Source organism: Atractosteus spatula, chromosome 7 (genome assembly GCF_055471065.1).
Source record: "Atractosteus spatula isolate fAtrSpa1 chromosome 7, fAtrSpa1.hap1, whole genome shotgun sequence".
NCBI lineage: Eukaryota > Metazoa > Chordata > Actinopteri > Semionotiformes > Lepisosteidae > Atractosteus > Atractosteus spatula.
In genome coordinates this window covers 49999772-50021431 of record NC_142712.1, presented here as the reverse complement: position 1 = coordinate 50021431, position 21660 = coordinate 49999772, and the positions used below count along the sequence as shown (strand labels likewise).

The 21660-nt window shown below is 42.9% G+C and overlaps 1 protein-coding gene across 1 annotated transcript in view; it reads left to right on the top strand.

Moving 5' to 3' along the window:
• The first annotated feature begins 249 nt into the window (after positions 1-249).
• Positions 250-21660, top strand: part of igdcc4 (immunoglobulin superfamily, DCC subclass, member 4) — a 68843-nt gene continuing 47432 nt past the window's right edge. The window contains exon 1 of the mRNA XM_088922296.1: positions 250-751. Coding sequence (XP_088778422.1) covers positions 685-751 — 67 coding nt within the window. The 5' untranslated portion in view covers positions 250-684. The remainder of the gene's footprint in view (positions 752-21660) is intronic.

Below are 21660 nucleotides of genomic sequence, written 5' to 3'. Positions count from 1 at the left end.
ATATGATTTTCTGTATGTTTAGAATACAATTCAGAACAGGGGTATCTACAAATAATTTCATTGCAGGGGGTTGTATTTTCTTGAATGCAATAAGGTATAATTTATATGTAGAGTAGTGTTTGATGTATATATGCTTTGATGTATGAATCTGTTTTTAGCTGATAGAAGTATACCTATCGCTTTAATGCTCTGACCCCAATACATTACAATCATCAGGGCTGTTTTTTTGGTATGTTAGCAGCGCAGAGCAGTGCTCATACCGAGCGCTCCAGCTGAGGGTTCCTGCAGGCTGTGGGCTGCGCGGTCAATGAATGGCTATAGAGACTATGGGGTCGGATCGGCCACTGCTCTCCCGTTGGCTGATTGCTCGGAAGCAGCATGGCGTTGCGCCGTGAGGAAAGGGGGTGTGTTGGGCCGTTGGCAGTGTTTCAGGCGTCTCCAGTGGACACCTAAAGCGGGACTTGACTGTGTGTAGCTTACACACATTACCATTCGCTCACAACATGGCGATGGACCGGAGAGCGCAGCGACAGCTCTCTCCTCTTCACTGCCGTTCTCTTTAGGAGAAATTTCAGAGTGGGGGGGAAAAAAAAGAAACTAAGCACGTGTAAACAGAAAACTGCTATACATTTATGTACGTATAGACACACACACGTCGCTTCTCCTGCCGGGAATAGGTTTTTCATGGCGCTGGAGGATCTCTGTTTTTTGTGTCTACTTTCGCTGGGGCTCTCTGCTCTGTCCGTTCAAGGTAAAGAGCTTTTACTTCACGCTAAAATGTTCTGTGCTTTAGCCGTGTGTGTGTGTGCGCGCATCTGCCCGCCGGAGAGACATAACTGCTCAGTTTAATTTCAGTCTCAGCGCAGTCATGTTCTGGCTGCCTTTATCTCGGTGCAATCTCGTGCGCAAGGGGAGTGATGTTGACTCGGTTTTCCAGCTGTTACTTTTCGCAAGGGGGGGAAAAAAAGGGGGGGTGGGGGGGGAAGTAAAAGTTGCGGCTTCGCTACAAAGTTGCCGATGCGGGTCTGTTGCCATGTGAAGGCTTGCGGGTCTGGCAGCGTGCGCGCCGGGGCTCCGGACAGCCCAGCCTGCGGGGTCGATGGGGTTGTGCTGGGACCGGCCACTTGACAGAGTCCCGGGGTCTCGGTCCCGGAGCGGCGCGGCTCGCCAGCTCGCCAGCCCGGCGCTTGTTTCGGAATGCGAGGACGCGTTCCTGGACACTGCAGACCTTTAGAAATGTGCTTGCTGCCTCTGGCTATAGGCTTTTTAATTTCAATTCGTGCCAGTAATCGCAAATATTGTAGGTTATTCTGAAATGCTTTTAAATGTGCTATACGCAGCTACATGTGGGTCAGAGCTTTTTTTTTCTTTTCCCCTAACGGTTTAGATTCTGGGACTCTTTAAGTTTGCGCGGGTGTAAGTCATAAAACCAGCAGCGGTCTGCACAATGTGATAACTACCACATGCGCATGCTTATTACAATATTAAGTACTTAATTGGAGGCAGTTTGCCTTTAAAGCGCAGCAAAATTGAGAGGGCTTTAAAAAGCAAGGTAAAAGATGAAGTTACTACGGTCGATCCGAGTGTGCAGCGAGGCTCCGCATAACGGTAAATGATAAAGTGTGATTTTAAAAATCAGTGCCAAATGTCTGCCATGTGCTTCGTGTTTTTATAGCTCATAGGAAGGGGGTGTGCGCTGCCAGCTCGGACGCTGCTGTTGTGGACTAGCTAAGTGCCAGGGAGAAAGCAGCAAGCTAACCAGCCAACCAGTCAGCCCACAGACGGGGGGGGTCTGGCGGTCAGTGAATTTACATGACAAAGACAAGCGCAGAAGCGCTGCCGCTGTATAGTGTCACAAGATGAAGCGTTTAAACGGCAGCCTGGATGTGATGTCCCAGTTAGAAAAAATGGCAAGCATTCAGGTTAAGGGTAGACGACCGCGAGAATGAAAAGATTTATGTTTAGTGACAGTCCCAGTGATTAAAGGCATCCAACATTTTTTTCCACTATGCAAAAGCAACAATTCAGTAGGAAGAAATATTACGTTTCTATTTATTTTTGCTTAACAATAATCATCATTATCACCAAATGCTTTTGTCTTGACAGTAAAATGAATGATCGTTTTCTTTCAGAAATGTTTTGAGGGGAAAACTAGACGCAATAGGTCACATGAACTTGTGTTTTTAAGCGTTTGCATCTCCTTTTATGGTCTCGAACTTTTTTTGCAGTGCTTCTGACAGAGAAGCAAGATGTCTATTTCTGTTCCCCCACACTGAAAGTGAAGCGGAATAATATTGACAACATTCTAGAAGATTTGTTTTGATATTTAGCTCAAGGATTCCAATTAGAAAAGCAAAAGAAGGAAGAATTAGTTTTAACTCGGTGACCCACTTCACCCCAAAAACTGCTTTTCCTGGAAAAAGCATCAGATAAGCGGTTTTGCGGAGATTATTTTAAACTATAATTTGCATAAAGGGTATCCAAGACGACGGCTGGTTGTGTTTGTCCACGTAAAGCGCTAACGTCACCTATGGGGACCGTGCCGAAGCGTATCGAGAGCGCTCTCTTCCACTGGTGGCAACAGACGCGCAACAGCAGCTGACAAATACCTGGGTCTCCACCGTGGAAGTGACTCGTGACGCAAAATGATGTCATGTCACACGACTCCAAAAGAGCAGTCTAGCCGCTACTTAAAGAAACACACAAAAACGGCACATTTACTTAGACCTTGAGTCACTGAAGTTACTGCTCAGCCTTCAGTTTGATTTCTCGCCATTACGCAATAAAACGTTACTATAATTCCGTTCTTTAACACCGACTGTGGTCCTGTACCCAAAGCAGGATAAAGCAAGTGCCCCTGATTTAATTTAATGACAAGTAGGCAGTCCAGACAATGGGAGGTGATAGGCTACAGTTAATACTGATTTGTCTTGAGTCGGTAATCGTTGTTATGAGAAGTTAAACTGGCTTCACGCCGGCCAGGAGAAGCAGCTCGAAGATGTAAAGTCTGGTCACATGTGGGAGCGGCCAGACCAAGGGAGGGCTTCGGTTCGGCGGGTTTCTGTAAGACTGCCCTCAGCCCAGCACTACAGAGGGCTCAACTCCATGCACGCCAGAGGAATACTGTGCTGTATCCATTAGGATTTTTACAGCTTAGAACGAGTGAAAAACATAACTGGGCTTGTACATTCTTTAATTTAAAGGGAAAACAAACCTCAGTCTTTCCAGTGTAAGGTGTTATTGGCTATTTTATGCTTTATTTTTCACAAATGTGTGTAGTGGCTTTTATCAGAAAGAATACCAAATTGCTTTACATATACAGTAGGAGGGTACCCACTTGATTCACCTGGGTGATGCATAGCAGCTTTTCTATGCCAGCACTCCACTAAATTAGTTCACCAATTCGATGAAGGGGCGACTTCAGAAAGAGCAGACTGGACAAGCTCTGTACTATGCTTTAGCCAGGGCACTGGGGTTATCACCTCTACTCTTATGAGCGAAGCCGTGGGATGTTGAATGACTAAATAATCAGGACCTCAGTTTAGCATCTTACGTGAAGGACACCTACTACAGTACATCACTATGTCTCCTGTCACCACACAGAGGTATGAAATTCTGGGTCAGAAGGAAAATCGCCACTTATGAACCAACAGTACCTCTAACAACAGCAACCTCATTTTTCTAGGAAGTCTCCCATTCTTGGATTGATCAGACCTAACCTTGCTTAGCTCATGAAATCTGATGAGATCAAGTTTCAAAATGGTAACATAGCCGTCAACATGAATTTTAAATTGTAGTTTTGTGTAGTCTAGTATACAGTCTGTCTTGTGTCTATAAAATAATCATTTTGCTTTTGTTACTGTCAGTTTCTGGCACCTTTTAGGGTTATCACAGTGTTGCCCAACAGAAATATGGCAGTCTAATGCTCTGCACGCCAGACAGACATAGATGCTGTACCCTTCCTGGAGTTTTATTAATGTGTCGGCACAGATCATATTGTAGGCCATGAAGGCATATTTAAATTAAAATTGCAAATACTCAAATCAACATACAAATGATTAACATTTGTGAGAGAAGCAAATTCAGATCGTTATTCATTGAAACATCTGGTGTGCAGAATGTATGTGCTGTTGCAGCTCTAGTGTTAATTTAACTGTCTATACAGTGTATATCACTGTATCTCAGTATAGCATATTTTGTTCTGGGGATGACGTGATTACTGTGAAAATGCATTTTCTTCTATTAAATTTCAAGAAAAATCAAAATTGCCCCAAGCTACGATACGGCTTATGGTGTTTTTACAGACAATGCTTCATATCACGGGTTCCAGCTGTTTTTCTTAACCGTGGAGATGTTGCCTGACTGCCCTGAAAATCTTTGCCATTTTTCAATGGATGTTTTTAGTCAATGCAATCCCAGCATTATGAAGGGAATGTGGGGGCTTTGTACAGAATTGCCACAGGGCTTGGAGAGAGGGGCTGTATCTCATTATAAACAAAGAGCTTGGTTTCCATGTGAAAGATCAAGTGAAATGCACATCGCTTACTGAACTCGTGCACGCAGTTTGTGAAGTTGCCTTGCATGGAATATGTATTAGGCATTTCATATGGAAAGTAAAGCAAAAAGCCCACTGCATGTTGACTCTTGTTTGTGGAATCGGCGGAGCTTGTTTGGCAAGTGCCAATGCGAGTTGTTTTTCTTCTGTTCGTTTCTGTTTCTGCGGCAGGGGAAGCTTCCCGGCTGTGTGGAAGGGACTCGGTGCCTTGTTGCCTGAAAAACAGCCCCTCTTGTTAACTGTGCTGCTTGTCACATGGAAGCAGCAGCAGCAGCCCTTCCCCATGACTCCTCCCTGGAGAATGTCACATGCATGTAGATCCAGCCAACTAGTTGACACACTGAAGGATCAACACGCAGTCATCTTTAGGTATCCGAGTCTCCAGTTACACGTGTGCAGGAGAAAGAAAAACTTGCTGGTTTGACCTCAGGGGACTTGTTGGCCGCTGTATATGTAGTGTATTGGACCCAATGTCTCTGCTCAGCCAGTAGTTTGGCCTGCCCAGTGCAGCCTTTTCATTCATATAATGAAAATAAAATCGTTCCATCTACTTCTTACTCTTCGTTAGCCTGGCGTTCTTCTGTGTGCAGCAGTATTTGTGTCCTTTTAGTCACTGTGAGCTTACAAATGTGAGGGTGGGGAGGAAGTGTTTTGAATGTACAGATTTCACTGTTATCTCAGCTCTATAGTCAAAATTAACAATGTGCTTTGAAAGCTTGTCCCATTTTATAGTGTTTTCGGTTTGCCAATATGATGCCTCTGACCTTAAAGGCTTTGGGACATATTAGAATGGTCTTAAGATTGTACTAAGGGCCATTCAGTACCAGATTTGAGGCAACGAAACAAACAAGCCTGCATGTGTTTGGATTTTTCTGTAAGACATTGCCAGATTGAGTTATCAGTTGTCTCTTCAGCTAGGTTCTGACCTTAGGAATCATGAAAGCCCTCCACAGCTTAGTCTTGATAGACTGCCATCTGTACAGAATAAAACAGTAAATCACAAACTTCCTGATCTCAGTACCTGTCTTAAACTTCAGCATGATGTCATGAGTCCCCTGCTCACATGCTGCTGTGTGGTAGCAATGGTCAGGCCATGTGTATCTTTATAGAGAATCACTGGAATCCGTTGTGAATATCATCCTGTGCGTCCTACACTGATCTACTTGATGTAAAGGAATAGCAGTCCGCTGAATAATTATTGAGCATCGATGAACAGTAGGGTTTGTTGACATTTATTTATAACCCTAGTGGCTGATGGATTTTGAATTGGGGAACAATTAGAAATGCTGAGTTTTTCAAAACTGTGATGAGCGGCTCAGTGCCCAGTCTTGAGCTGCAAATAGGGACCAATGATCAAGTTATAAGCAAATATTAAGAGAAATATGGCGCAAACCTGCCCTCCCACCCCAATGTGATAAATAAGGCTGGCAGCAGAACCTGGCCTGGCTTGAGCGCTTTGTATTGGGACTGCCTGCCCTGTTCTCCTCCGAAGACTAGCCTCGATGAGTTCTGCTAATGGATTATTCATAAAGTTAATTGCATTTTAGAGAAGCTGTTCTGTAAATGTTGTAATTATGTTAATTATATTGCATAAATGAATATGCTGTTGGCTTAAAATTCATTAGCATTATCGCAAATTTGTATGGCAAGCTGCTGCTGTAATCCGCATTTTTTTCCCCCATGGGAGTTTAGTTAAATCTTCTTGGCCACCATTGTGTGTTTTCTGGCACCGAGGACAGGAAAATAAAATACAGTAGTTTTACAAATCGTTTGGCAATTGACTTGCATAGCTAGTATGAGTCCATTGTGCCCATATGTGCCTTTATGTGTCTGCTGGTTGGATAGCTCCTTTTTATCTGTTCTTTCTGCAGAAATAACATCATCTACGTGGATTGTTTTCCCTGCCCTGTGTTGTGGCCCAAAAAGTGGTGCAGGGTTAGAACTGCCCCGTTCCCTGGAGACAGTAAAAAAAAAAGGACTCTTCGGTATTATTTAAAGTACTGTACATGAATCAGACTGTGGCAATGGCCAGTTCTATTTGAGGAGGATGTTTCTGTATCGTGTTACAGTCTCAGCAGTATTTTTTTGAATTGGGTGCTAAGTGCTTGTCATACGGCGAGACTTTAGAGCTGCAAGGGCAGAGAGAAGCCAACACTAAATCAAGCTAGATCTTCTTTCTTTTAGCTTTCTTTGATGTGGTTACAGTTGGAGTGGTTTGTATAGTTGGTGTGCACGCGCACGTTGTGTGATAACCCCAGTCCGCCTGTGTGCTCTTGTAACTCTCTCTCGATTAGCAGGTGTTGGAACTGTCTGCGTTCATGGTTTGTGCATGCATGTATTGAGTTTATGTCAACCAATGCAAGTCGATGAAATCTCGCAGGGTCCCACAAGCCATTACTGAAGACAATCTATTCGATCGTCTGTCGGTTTGTATGACTGATCATTTCTGAAGCCTATTTTCAGATTTAAAAATTTAGGCTGTACAGTAACTATCCACACTTCCTCCAGGAGTTTTAAGATACTGTTCACACTGGATTGTTCAAACAAATCACACGGGGGCGGGGGATCCATTGATATTAGAAAATCAGGAGCAGGTTTTTGGTTCGAAAATCCACATGACAGGGCCTTGATGAAAAGTGATAGAATGCTGACAGCCCTGACATTTGTCAGCCCTTCACGGTCACCATGCATGTTGTAAAACGGGTCTGTAAACCTCATGGAAACACCCTTACTATACTGTGTATTTGAGTTATGCAATACTGTTAGTCTGCTAGGTGTCCCGAAGTGCCACAGCCAGTGTTGATCCACCAAAAGAAAGCCTCTTAGTTCAATGGAGGGGTCTCCGATCTTTTCAGCCTCCCCTGCAGGAGGGGAGAAAGTAAAATATTGCAATATCCGATTTGCTAACCCCCCATTCTTCCCCCAGCTCTTTTTCAAAGCAGCATTTTGTGCAGAAATTTAATTAAGAAATGCCTGAGAAATGCTTTCAGCTTCTGGAAAAGATCTTCTTGATGAATAGGTCTAACAGAGCTTTTGACAGGACACTGTCGCAACAGACATCTTCGGGATCTGTGATTGGCATGTTTGTTTTTTTTGTAGTTGACCATTTATTTAGGTTGCCAAGGACCGATGCTTTTAAAACGCCTGTAGAATTAAACAGCCCATAGCCCCTTTTCCCTAATATTGGCATTTTTTAACATTGAAGAAGTTCAAGTAGGCGGCTGCCTCAGCGTGCGTAGGCTGCAGAGGAACAAGTAAAGGTTTATTCCATGCTGGAAAGAGATGAAAAGAAACGCAATGTTTTGAGTGTGGAGCCCTCTTCAGGTGTGTGGTGCCTTCTCTTTTCAGCATGGAATAAACCTTTACTTGTTCCATTATTTAACATTGCCTGCCTTTTATCATTCCAATATTGACCTTATTAAGAAAACCCTTTCAGAATTTTAAAATGAGCCCGGAGTGGGACCACGTGGTACAGTGCTGTTTTATTCTTCATAGTTCGTTGTCAGTATTGTGTGAATTTGTTATTTCTTTGGGGGCGAGGGGTATTAAGTTTGTTTTTGTGCACATATTATGTGGTAATGTGTATGTGGGAGGGGTGATCGGGGTTGCCTGTGTGTGAGAGTTTGTTTGTGCATCGGGTTTTCTGTGGGAAAGTCTCTGCAGGAGTGCATCTCTCTCTGTTCTCGGTGAGCTGGGATCCTTTCACAGCGCTCGCTGGGTAAACAGTCATACGATCGCATTCTTTCCATTCTCTGGGTGCTGGCTGCCACATCACATGGCTGCAATTGGTGTGAGTGAGAGCTGGGGAGGACGGCTCGGGGAGGATTAACCCCTCACTGGCTTGAGACCCTTTGCACTTATAGCAGTCATCTACTAGACCCCATCCTGCTAGATGAGCAGAATTGCATCTGTGGTGGCGAATAAGAAACGGACACAATCCTGGGTGAGGTGTAGTCCCCAACAGAGGTGTTCTGGTTGTCATCCCTGGTCTCGCAGATCTAAGTCACCTCCTGCTTCAATCCTGAAGACCCGGTTTAGTTGGCTGTTAAGTTTAGTCTTAATGATCTCATGATAAAATGGAATCTATATCACCATACAGCCCTCGTGGGCTACAGACACCCTGCAGTAAATAGAGCAATGCACTGCTGGCTTTGAAAGTAAGGCACAGAGAAAAGGCGAGTGAGAGAATTGAACACTTACGGTTCAGATACTGGGCATATCTAGGTCCTGTTAATCAAAATTGCCCAGAAAATGAGTACCCAAAGAAAGACTGATGGACTAAAATATCAGCCTGTCAGTTTGAAATGCCAAAGCTCACAATCCCTTGTGCCAAGCCTTAACCTCACTGCAGTCATCAAGAATCAATTCCTTTTGCTATTAGTGGAATTGTCGCTCTTGATCTGTGCCTTTTTTTGTTTTTCTAAAAGACAGCATTGTCTGTTGTAAAGCCTGAATAAAGAGTTATCAGAGTAGTACAGATCACAAGGCTGGAACACAAGATTTCTTTTTCAAGAAACCAATATGACCGAGACCTTTACAAAGCTGCCAGCACTGTAACATACAGAACATGAACCAGCCTGGTTCCTCAGGAAGAAGCCTGGAGTGAATGGGATCGTTGAAGAAGAGCACTTCAAAACTCCAGGGAACCAAGGATCTTGTGCACACCTTGATAATGGGGCCATGGCTGTACGACTAAAGATAATTAGAAATTCCAAAACTGAGTTTTTAAGAGCTCAACTTTTACCTCCATTAAGCTGAGCTGCTGTTGATGCAAAGCCTCACAGCAGTCGGTGTTATAATTCCTGCTGTCTTTCATTACAAGTGCCTTGTAGTGAGGTGGTTCTTAAATGGCACACTGAAAGTGAAGTGTGGCAGATAGGCAGGCCCCGGTGACTGGAGAAGAGCCGCTTCATCAAGTCGCAGAGCTGCCTTTCTGCTTTCAGCTGCACGGGCCTCCCACAGCCCGCCTGCTGGGTGACCAGCCTCCTGCTCATGTGGACTCTGTCACCAGTGGGTCGTGATTCATGAGGAAGGTCATCGTTGAGTACTGACCTGTTCTGTGCAGTTGCTAGGAAGGTATTGATCTGAGGAATTTATCTTTTCAGTTCTTAATGGATCTCACTGAATTGGCAGCTGAAGTTCATGTATGGCAGGTCACAGAATTGTTAAAAGAACCTTGATTAATTATAGCAGAGGCCTCAGCACAATCAACATGAGAAAAGCATACAGAATGCATGCAGTATCTCAGAACCTTTAGCATCAGCAAAGCACACATAAAATAAAAAAACACCTGAAGAAGGCTCCACAGCCGTAACATTTTCTTCTCTTTTCTGCATGGAATAAACCTTTGCTTGTTCTATTGCTAAAAGGATTAGTAAAATGTCTGTAAAGCGGCTCTGAGGGCCACTATGTTTCTGAGTTTCACGGACTTCCTGGATGATGTTTTTCTTGGCCAAGTCTACCAGTACTTGATATGCTGAGAGGTGCATGTAATTTGGAGTGATATGGAGTGAGGCTAAGCAACAGGTGCAGCACATGCCCTTTGTGAAGGTAGATTTGGCCGTGGGACCAGTGAAGACTAGAGCCTGGGTGAAGGCAGGGGTCCGTGAGAAACAGAAGGGCCCGGGCAGGATGAGGGCCAGACAGACATGTCTTGTCCAGAGAATTTTGCATGATTACAGAGAACAGATCCCTCTTTAGAATTTCTTTTTCACAAAGCAGCAGGGAGGTGTACTCTGAGAGGCTTATTGTACAAGGAATAAGCAGTGGGGGGAATTGATTAGTTGTGCCACAAGTACTTTGAGAGACAATACTTTGACCAGGTAACACCATTGCCTATGTCACGACATAAGACATTTGCAGAAACCCTAGGAAGGATTAACGATCTCATGATTTTACCGGCTGAGGTTATACTTGGACGTGGCAGATTACTGCCAAACGTGTCCGCTCTGTCAATCGACAGTAAAAACCTCTTTGATAGTGTTCCCTTCCAACCTCTGCCCTCTGCCGGTCAGAGAGTTCCCCTTCTGCCAGTTGCTATGGATATAGCCGGGCCTTTGGAAAGAGTCATCCTGTATCATGGGATTCATTTCTTTCCTTTGCCAAGTGACTCTGGCGACCCCTTACTTATTAATGGAGCCGTTCTTCATAGTGCTGCTGTGTTAAATTTCACACACATCATCAGGGAGGTTTTTTTTTTTGCTGGTTCATGCATACATGGCTAAAGAAACAAGCTTCTCTCAGTGCATGCCTAGACTGGAAGACCTCATGTTGCTGGGAAGCAAACCAGGCTCCCGGTTGTGCAGCCGTTTGATTCGTTTTAGGCTTTGCTAGCCACAGGCTGTTGTGTTTTGCTGTTCCGAGGAGATAGAAAGCAGAATGTAATAAATCCTCCATTCCTTCTTGCTTTCTGTGTGAGCAGTTGATCTTTTTTTTATGTAATTTGATTTTTGAAAAATCGAGAAATAGCCCCGTGGCACAGCTGGAGCCAGTTTCTGCTCTGAGGCTTCCCGTCATAAGCCTTAAGAGTCCCATCCTTCTATTATTCCCACGTAATACAGCAGCCAGCTCTTCCCTCCGTCCTATTCAGCTATTCGGTTTTAGATCAGCTGGAGCGGACTCTGTGTGTTTGATCTCCATTTGGATGATCCTTAAATACGGTTGAACTTTCATTCAGCTTGTTATCGGCTCCAGGGAGGTTCATTGTGAGCTGCTGAAAACCCATTTGAGGAGTACAGTAGGGGCTCTGGCATTATCAGAGCAGTCAAGCACAGCTCACTGGCCAGAGCACATTTAATGCCTGAAAGGCACTGCTTGCTTGTTTAAAGAAAATGTTGCTGCTATTTGCGGCGTTTCTTTCTCTTTCCTGGTCTCCTTGCCTCTTTTAATATTTAATTCAGGTACGATGAAAAAAGATTTTGTTTCCCTCACGGATGCTTCAGAAGTCATGGCCCTGTTCCACACAAGTTTCCCCAGCCGTTTGGTCTTCCCAGACCCCAGCAGTCTACCCCTGTCTGTCTTGACTAGAGCAGGTGTGACTGCAGAAGGTTGAAAGGGAGGAGGTTAACGGGAAGTGAACGCGTTGAGCGCCTTTATCTCAGTGGCTGGATTCCAGGCTAGTTCCTATTATGATAATCTACTGAGATTAAATGATTCTGGCCCCTGTTCAAATTGTGCTGCTTGCTGGTTTTGATAGGAGAGAGGAGCGTGTTGGAGCAGACGGGGCATCAAATTATTTATGAGTTTACAGCACCTCTGCTGTCACTTGGCATGGGCCGAACATAATGTGCCAGGCAAAGGATTCTGGAGCATGGAAGAATGACATTGAAGCACTAGAATGTGTGTGGGGGAGGGCTAAGACTACTGAGGGCTTCAGTCAGTGCTAATGCAGTAAACCCTCAGTTTAACAGACGCATAGGAGGGAAGGGGGTGTCCATCGTTTCCAAATGTCCATTAAATCTCAAATTTTTAAAAAAAATTTCAGGTTGAAAACACTATTATATGAGAAAAATGCATATATAGTGGATATAAAAAGTCTACACACCCTTATTGAAATTGCAGGTTTTTGGGATGTAAAGCCAGAAATCAAGATAAATCATGTCAGACATTTTTCCATTTTTCTTTAATGCGACCTTGCAACCAACAAAATTCAAGAGACAAACAAATAAATAAATAATTATTAGGCAAAATAATTGAAATTAAAAAAAACCTCCAACACCCTGGTTGCATAAGTGTGCACCCCAACTAATACTTTGTGGAAGCACCTTTTGCATTTATTACAGCTGTAAGTCTTTGTGAATAAGCATCTATCAACTTTGCAATTTTATCCCACTCTTCCTTGCAAAAAAGTTCAAGCTCCTTCAAATTGCCAGGGGATCTCCTGGGCCGTTTATGAGAGGCTTATTGTACGAGGAATAAGCATGGGGAGAATTGAGAAACAGCTTTTCTATGAGATTGAGGTCTGGGCTCTGACTGGGCCATTCCAAGACTTTGATCTTCCTTTTCTGTAGCCATTCCTTGGTTGACGTGGATGTGTGCTTTGGGTCCTTATGTTGGAAGGTGAAATTCCTCTTCATCTTCAGCTTTCTGACAGAGGCCGGCAGGTTTTGTGCCAAAATATCTTGATATTTGGAGCTAGTCATTATCCTGTCTATCTTGACTAGAGCCCCTGTCCCAGCTGAAGAGAAGCAGCCCCAAAGCATGATGCTGCCACCACCATGCTTCACAGTGGGTATGGTGTTCTTTGGATGATGATGTTGTTGTCTTTGTGCCAAACATATATTTTAGAATTGAGGCCAAAAAGTTCAACCTTTGTCTCATCAGACCATAAGACATTTTCCCACATGGTTTGGGGTGATTGAATGTATTGTTTTGCAAAATTTAGACGGGCTTGGTTGTTTTTTGTGGGAAATGGCTTCCATCTTGCCACTCTATTCCATAGCCCAGACATGTGCAGAATACTTTTATAGTATAATAATTGTTGTCACATGCAAGGAGTGACCAGTACCTGCCAGAAATTCCTGCAGCTCCTTTAATGTTGCTGTAGGCCTCTTGGTAGCCTCCCTGATAAGTTTTCTCCTTGTCCTGTCATCAACTTTGGAGGGTCATCCTGATCTTGGCAATGTCCCTGTGGTGCCACATTTTCTCCACTTATTGATGATAGTCCAGAGTGCTCCATGGTACATCCAATGCCTTTATATTCTTTTATACCCCTCTCCTGATTTGTACCTTTCAACAATAAGATCCCGTAGATGTTTTGTGAGCTCCTTGCGAACAATGGCTATCCCACTAGGATGCAACCACGAAAGATTCAAGGAAATCCTACAGGAACAGCTGATTTTTATTTGGGATTAATCAGAATCACTTTCATTGATGGGAGGTGTATGCTGCTTACCTTTGGACATGATTTTGAATGGGATTGGTTAACTCTGAACACAGCTACAGCCCCCATTGTAAAAGTGTGTGCACACTTATGCATCGAGGGTATTGTAGGTTTTTTTATTTTGTTGGTTGCAAGGCCACATTAAAGATGGGGAAAATGTCTGACATGATTTATCTTGATTTCTGGCTTTACATCACAAAATCCTGCAATTTCCATAAGGGTGTGTAGACTTTTTATATCCACTGTATATAGAATATTCTAATTTATTTATTAACATTTGTGATTGACACAATGAAAATTCCTCTACCTTTTTAATTGTAAATATACAAGCAAGTGTGTTTCATGTGTTGAAAATATACTGTGTAAAACTTGCTAAAGCATAGAAAAAACAAATATTCATCATAAGAAACTGACCTACTGGCACCATTGATATTCCTGAATTTTAAACCGCTATAGTATTTATTTTATCTTGTTTTATTTTTTATAGAGCTTTTTTATCTATTGTTAGCATTTTAATATATTTTTTCAATAATTGTTTTTTTTTAATTGGTAAAATATGTAACAAACCCTTCGTAATCTGCTTACGCCATACTAACACCATTGATATTCCTATCTTTTATACCTATTTTAAAGATATGTTGTAGAAAAGGTTATTAATGTTATTTTTATTATTTTTGCATTTTACAGGGGTTTCTTACGTCACTGTTCGGTACATTTACTTTTACATTTACAATTCATTTATACTTTCTTTTCTTGTAATTTGTCCTTTTTAAAAGAATAAACCAAGCCTGTTGACGGGACTCGCTACTGCTTTTCTGGACTTTGTCCGTTATTGCAGGGAAAGTCCACTATTTTTCAACTTTCTGAGTCAAAGTCCGTTAAAGCGAAGTCTGTTAAACCAAGAGTTTGCCGTATAGTTTTACCTGGTGCCTACAATGACAAATACAATACAGTAAATTATAATAATCCTTTAGAGCTGGAATATAGTAATCTGCCCTTTTTTTGTTGGAATTTGGGTCAGCAATTCTGTAACAGCATTCTAGTTTGTCTGTAGTTTTCCCCCATTTTTAATTTACTAAATAAAATCACGAATTGTGTCACAATAAGACGTATAACAACAGGAAACTGACAACTCAGTTCACTAGGCTGCTCCTGTGCATATTTGCTTCTGGTTGTTTTCTTAGCTTGAAAAAGCAGCAGCTTTGACAGTCGATGCATCTATTCACAATGTGCATGCCTGAGTCCCTAGAGGAAACCGAAAGGAGGCTTCAGAACAGGCCATGAACTCTCCATAGAGCTCTCCTCCAATCACTCATGGCTGTTGCCAGAGCAGTTAGTGGGCTAGGCCTAACCCTGCCTTTGAATGCTTCCTGATGACTTCCCCTTAGCTGCCAACTTTACTGGGGCTGCTTGGGGTGGCTGAAGATTTATGCCTCTTCAGGGTGGCAACAGAAGTAAAAAAACAACAGTTTTGCAGTTTGGAGTTATTGAGCCTAGAGTGTATGGTTGCCCAGTAGGTGGAAAATTGCTTGCCTGCAGTGCTCCTGCTAAATGGGCATCTAGGCAGACGGTGGTCACCTTGTCCTGCAGGTCATTACTGAGGAAATGGTCTGTTCCTTTTGCATTTGGGAAAGGAACTTCCCTGTGCTGTATCAATGACAACAGAGGTCATGAAAAGAAATTGATATGAACTCCAGTCAAGCAACAAGTTAGCAGCTTGAGTTCCGGCCTTATTTATGCAGCATGATGTTGACTTGTCTCAGAGTGTTTTTTCTCTCTGCTGTGGTCATCTTTCTAATGAGGCTGCTGTCAGCAGGAGTAGAGCCCCAGGTACATTCTCAAGAACCACGACTTGCTGTCACCCTCATTCACACTCATTTGCTGCACACAGATCAATAATTTAAAAATTGGGTGGGGGTCTGAGAGGGGCTGTATTTCAGACCAAAGGTAAACAGTTCAGTTTTTTTTTTCCACTTGAAGTGATTTTAGCAGAGCATGAAAATGGCTTTCATTTTTAAACGACATAGAGTAGAATAGCAAAGACACATGCATCATGCACTAAACTGCAGTCAGGCTGACCTCGAATCAGTGCATTTCAGTTTCAATTCATTTCTAACTTTCAAACTAAAGAATAAAATCAATCTGTTTAACCTAAGCTTTCTGCACATACATCTAAATGTTTAGTCAAGTCAACTGATTTTATCATTGTAGTGGGTCCACTGCTGCTGTTTTCTGAACGGATCTGTCACTTATTCATATGTATCCTGAAGCACGTTCTCAGAACATACAGTAGGTCCAGTAGACCTGCTACCTGTAGAACATGAAGGTTGTGCTGGACAGACAGAACCTTTTCTCCTTGTCAGGTCTCACCATCGCTTACACATCTTTTCCCTACAATGGCACAAGTAATAGGTTTACTCCATGCGGAAAAGAGAAGAGAGAAAACACAACGGAATAAACCTATGACTTGTTCCTTTGCAGACAACGCATGCTGATGCAGCTACCCACCTGAACTGTTCCCTACAATGTCAGTGTGGTTAGTGAGAAGGCTGCAGTGGGAAAGTGGGGCTGCTGGTGAGATTTAAGGTTATTTGCCGGGTATTTAAGGTTTATTCTGCCATTTTTTAATTGCATGTCAGAATCTGCAGACGTGTAAAAAGGGATCAAGAAAAAGCGATGGAAGATCAGGCTGCTTTTATCTTTTCTCAAACGTGGTTTTTTTAAGCCTTAGCAAATGGGGGATGAAGCTCTTGCCTTGGTCATAAGCTCATTTGTCACAGATTTTCACGAGTTAGTCCAGCTTCAGTGGAATTAGTCCAGCTTCAGTGTGTATTAAAGGCATTGATTAAAAAAAATTATCTGTGAGGCACCTAATGAAAGGCATGTAATTACAATGTTAAAATTAGCAACACTGAAATTCTTCACTCAGATGGTTTTAACCTGCTGAGAGTTAGCTGAACACATTCCCTTACTTTCCTCGAGCCTCCTCTTTCTCAGCTTCCCCTCTCAGGTTCACAGCGCCCCATCCCTTGACTTCTTAGCGTTTTCTCCCGTTGTCTGCCCTATCTCTCGTGATCTCGATCTCGATCTCTCCAACTCCTGCACGCTGCACAAACCAAAGCTGTAGACTTCCTTCCGAGAGCTCTGATAGCATATCCCGGGTTCTGAGAGACATGAAGATAAAAGGACTTTGAGTTAAATGTTTGTCAAATTCAGAAGTATATCTGTCTTGGCTGTCTGTCAATATTATGACAAAAGGAACTCCTTGCGTGTGCTGTAGCTATTGCAACATTATTCTGAAAATAAAAATGACTCCATTCTGTAGTGTTTTTTTTTCTACTGACTTTTTGGATGCTTGGTTTGATAATTATGCATATTTATATTTGCATATTATTACCACTCACCAGATAGTGCAGGACGGCGGTGTTTGACTTCTTGGATCCCTTTAAAGTAATTTGGGATTGCCAAAAATGTATTTGGAAAACGCAGTTTAAGACTAGAGGTTTTTAAGTTCTTGAGGGCTACATTGGATTCTAGGTCATTCCACCTCAGTCCTGCATGGCCTAATCAAAGTGGTTTGTGCTCACATAGAGCAATTCGACCCCTCTCCCAGGTCTTAAGCTAATGGTGATTTCAAGGGACTTAGAAATCCTGCAGGACTGTAGCCTGCTGGGACAGGAGCTCTCAAGCCCTATAAAGTTGAAAATCATATTACAGCGTAAGATAGCCACCTTAATCACATTCCTTCCTTAGTCACATGGATGAAGATAGACACCTTGCATTGGCATCACTAATTAATTTATTCCTTTGCCAAGGGAGTACCTTTTCAAAGAAGTAGTTTTGACTTTGGCACAGTCCTGACTTTTTAAGATCTGTAGTTTTTTAAGTGCTGTACCAGAAGACCACATTAAGATTAGGATAATAAAGTTAATGCAAGCGGTAAAGAAATGGCCTCTGCTCTAATGCACCATTTGCAGTATATACGTTTAATTTTTTTTGTATTGATTTATTTTTAATTTTAATAAGCACACTGTGCATCAGCGTTATCAAGATCCTTACTCAGGATGTCTTGATTTCCTCAAAATAGAAATCCCAGTGATATCTTTTATTGGGAATGTGCTGATGCTGTCCAATGTTGTTCCCCTCCTGCCTCCTTCCTCGGTACGTGCTCCGCCAGCTCATCTCTCAGCGTTCCTGTGAGCTATCTTGTTAGAACAAGTGACAGATGAAAAGTAGCTGAATAGCAAGCAGCTTTCCTGAACCTCCAGACAGGTTGTGTTTTGTATGCCTTTTTTTGTCAGGTTTTCCTAAAAGCTGCGATTTTGACAGGAGTTTGAAGCTCCTGAGTGTTTTGGCGTGGATTGTGAACGAGCTGTAATAGTTCAGTCAGGGACGCAGCTGTAGTTGCACACCATTCCAAACATGAGTGTTGCGCATAGCTATCAATCAGTCTGTTTGCCCCCCCCCCCATCCCCACACCCATCCTCTCCATCTTGGGCTCATTTCTCATGCTGCCTGTCACACCCCCACCTTGCTGAGACTTATTGCCGGGATCCTGCTCACTCATGAGCCACACGCCAGCCTGTACTCCGTTCTGTTATCTGCATCAGCTGCTGAGATTCAGTAATCTGGCAAAGAGGTTAAACATTAAAATCTGGGAGAGATAGACACCTGATCTGCATGGAGCCTGACTGGCCTAATCTTTGCCAGGGGGGTTCAGTTTGCAGTATTCCTGCCTGGGAGGAATGTTTAATTTACTTGTGCTGCATTATTGCTTGTTCCTGCCTGAGACAAAGGCATTTATGTAATGCAACAACCCTGAATACAGTAGCTGTGCACTGTATATCTCTGTACTGTAAGTTATTCTGTAGACGCTATTCTCTAAATGCACCATATTTATTTTTAGTTTTAGTTTAAAACATTGTTATTAAATATTTTCCTCCCTTATTAGTGGTACAGAAAGTTCCAATTCTAAAGAATTTGGTCTTTGGGAAGCTTTGATGAATTACAGAGCTCAGCCCGTTGCTGTCCTCCATCGGCGTGGGCTGCAGCAGTTCTTGAAGTGCTTCGGACTGAAGTGGGTGAAGCCGTGAATAGGTTCCATTAGGGCCATGACTGCTGGTACGTTTCCGTGTGACTCCCAAGTCTGGATTCTCAGGTCCAATCCACTACAGGGCAGATGAATTATCGGCATCACCACATCCCTGTCTTCTGTTACAAGCTACTGTGGAGCTCCTGCAGCCTGCCCTATTACTCGCACATATAACGAGAGATTGTGTGGGAGTGAGGTTTGAAGACCAGGCTGTGGACAGGAGCTTTAGAAAGAAGACGCAGTCACCCTACTGAAGGGCAAGCCGTGCAGACGGTTCACTGGCGGCCTGCCATTGCATCCATTCAGCGCCACTCAATTTGAATACACAAAGAGCCAGGAGCCTGCCAAGTATTCACGAGAGTGCACTCCTCATTTTCATTGACTATAAATTTTAAATGCCACTTCATGCTTTGAGTACTTCAGAGGACTTTCTTTGGTCTGTGCTTTTTTCGTATGTGCTGCAACCACGGTGTCTTACTTCCTGGCGGAGTGCGAGCTCATGGCTGTCAGTGCCGGTCCAGTCTCAGTCTTCCAGATGAGCACTCGATGTGGGCACTATGCGAAGATCCCTACCCAGCCTTTCTTTGAGCCCCAGTGATTACCTGTTCTGTAATCCCACACAAATACCCTTTCAATATTTGATGAAACTGACCTGAACATTTGGCACTAACAGCCAACTGAGACAGAAAATAACAGAACTGTACTCAATACCTTAACCCTGGTGTTCTCAGCAAGTCAGCAAAATTACTTGAATTAAACTGAATAACTTGCATTAGTCCTGAGACTATAGGAATTAAATAATTATCTCAATTAACTAAATAAGAGTGAGTGGAATAAAAAAAATGGTTAACCCTATGGACCCACAGAATATGAATTTCAAGAACAGGATCTGGGGGATTAGGACTTGAACCTTTCTCACTCCAGTGCTGAAGAAAGTCCTACAGCTACTAGGTGATAGAGACCAACATCCTACTTTCTTATTAACTAGAACACTATGAATAATGAATGCCTGTTTTGCTAATGGAAAATAGTAATGTCAATGATGAATAATTCTGTTTTGTTTAATAATTGATTTTTATTTTTGTAGTCTTGTAATAAAACTACTTTTCCAACCTTTTTGTTCTTTTGGAGCATTTTTGTATTCTATTTTAGAGCCTGTAAGACTTTGTGTGCCTCTTGAAAGTGGGGGTAGACAAGGGTTGTGTGGGCAACCAGTTTGTTTCAACCGGTTCCACATATTAAAACCCTCTCAGAAATTCCATAAATGGTACAGAGATGTGAACAAGCAGTGATGTGTTTAAAAATAGATGCAAACGGTTTAATTATCTAATTAGAGCTTAAATGGAAAGGAAAAAGAACGAGCTTGCTGGAGGTGAAAAGGGGTGAATGAGCTTCTATCATGTAGCCCTCTCCCAGTTATTAACAGATGAAAGGAAGGAAAGTAGGCTAACTCTTTCACTTAATTTACTGTTGTTAATGAGCATCAGCAGGCTGATTCATCAGCAGCACTGTGAGCAGGGAGCAAACTGTCAGGTCAGAGTCTTTGGGTAGAACTGCCCCATTTGTCTGCCCTCTGATTTCTCACCAATGTCAGTGGACTTTTGCACTTTGACACTGAACTCTAGACTTCAAGGGAAAGATATTAAGATGTTCCATTGCAAGCTGTTTAATTTTATATGGAAGGAGAAAAGCAATTTATTTCATTTGATTGTAACACAGCTTCTCTTTCCATGTGAGCTCACTCTAATGGAGGTAACAAGCTCTGAATATCCAGCACCTGGTGTTGGCTATTATACAATGGTGGCTAGTGACACCTGGCATGGCTCAAACCACTGTCAGCTGGGAGTCCCATTTGTATCCCTGGATTAGACGTCTTGATCGCTGTTTCAGTCCCTGCCAGCTGCGAATAGTGAATGAGCTCAGACTTCTAAGTTATGGGAGTTTGATTTATTTCCCTGCATTCTCAGGAATTGCTTTAATGGGATAACTCTTCAGCTTATTTTTTTCTAAGGCTGTGTTCTCACTCCCAAGTGGCTCAACCAATAAAGACACTTGCTCAGAGTGCAAGTTGACCCGTTTGGCCCAGACGCTGCTGATTCAGCCTGGGTCATGTACCGGGCTGATTCTGTGCAGAATTCCTCAAGCAAAGGCACACAATTAGGACTGTGCAGCTGGGATAGTGTGAGCATTTGTTGGTCATGATCTTATCATGCTTTTCACAAAATCACGACTCCAGTGATTTGTTAGGTGGCTGCAAGCTTTCAGTGATGCCAAGTGAAAAACGCACCTCTTCTCCAACAGGAGCCAGTTTCCCCGTTAGGTACTACAGAGCTTGCAGTTTATCAAAAGATGAATAGGTCTGACAGCTGGGCATGTCAGGAGAGCATGTGTACAATCCATGTCCTTTTACTGATTCTTACAAAATGGCAATTTCAAATTGATTGCCAATATAACAAATTGTCAGTTCCATTTGTGTTTCTTCGAAAACCATGTTATTTAAGTGAATTGTTGATTGTCTCACATTGAGACTGTTCAAAAATTTAGAAATTGCCAATAGGTGTATTTACTAGGGGTCAGTCCTGATCTACACAAGGGTAGTGAAGAAAGTGGCTCATTGATAGTGGGTTTTTTGTGCACTAGGTACAGTAGTATAGATTTTAGTCGGAAAACAGACTTAATCTTGTCCCCTTTTTTCCGTCTCCATCCAATCCTACATCTGTTTGCCTCCCTGTGGACCACTGTCCCTCTGCCCCCCGATCCTCTCTTTACATGCCTGCTCTTCACAGGGCTGTCAGGGTGTGCACAGTTGCTGTGTGAGCAGGGGTATGGCAGAGAGCCATGTGCTTTGAGTAGAGTGTTGATACACTCCTTGCCAGGAGAAGCCGGAAGTCTTTTTCTTTGGATCAGCGTCAAATTTAATCTGGAGCTGATCCACTGTGAGTGAGAGATGCTGTGAGAGTACAGGAGGCTTAGCTGCTGTCTGTGTTAGTGGGCGTGTGTGTGTTTATATGGCACTGGCCCGAACCCACACAGCACCCTGCTGAGAACTGTATTACATCATCATTTTAAGCAAGTACTGCAGTGCTTAACATGCTCACTAAATAACTGCACTCCATTATCATATAGATCCAT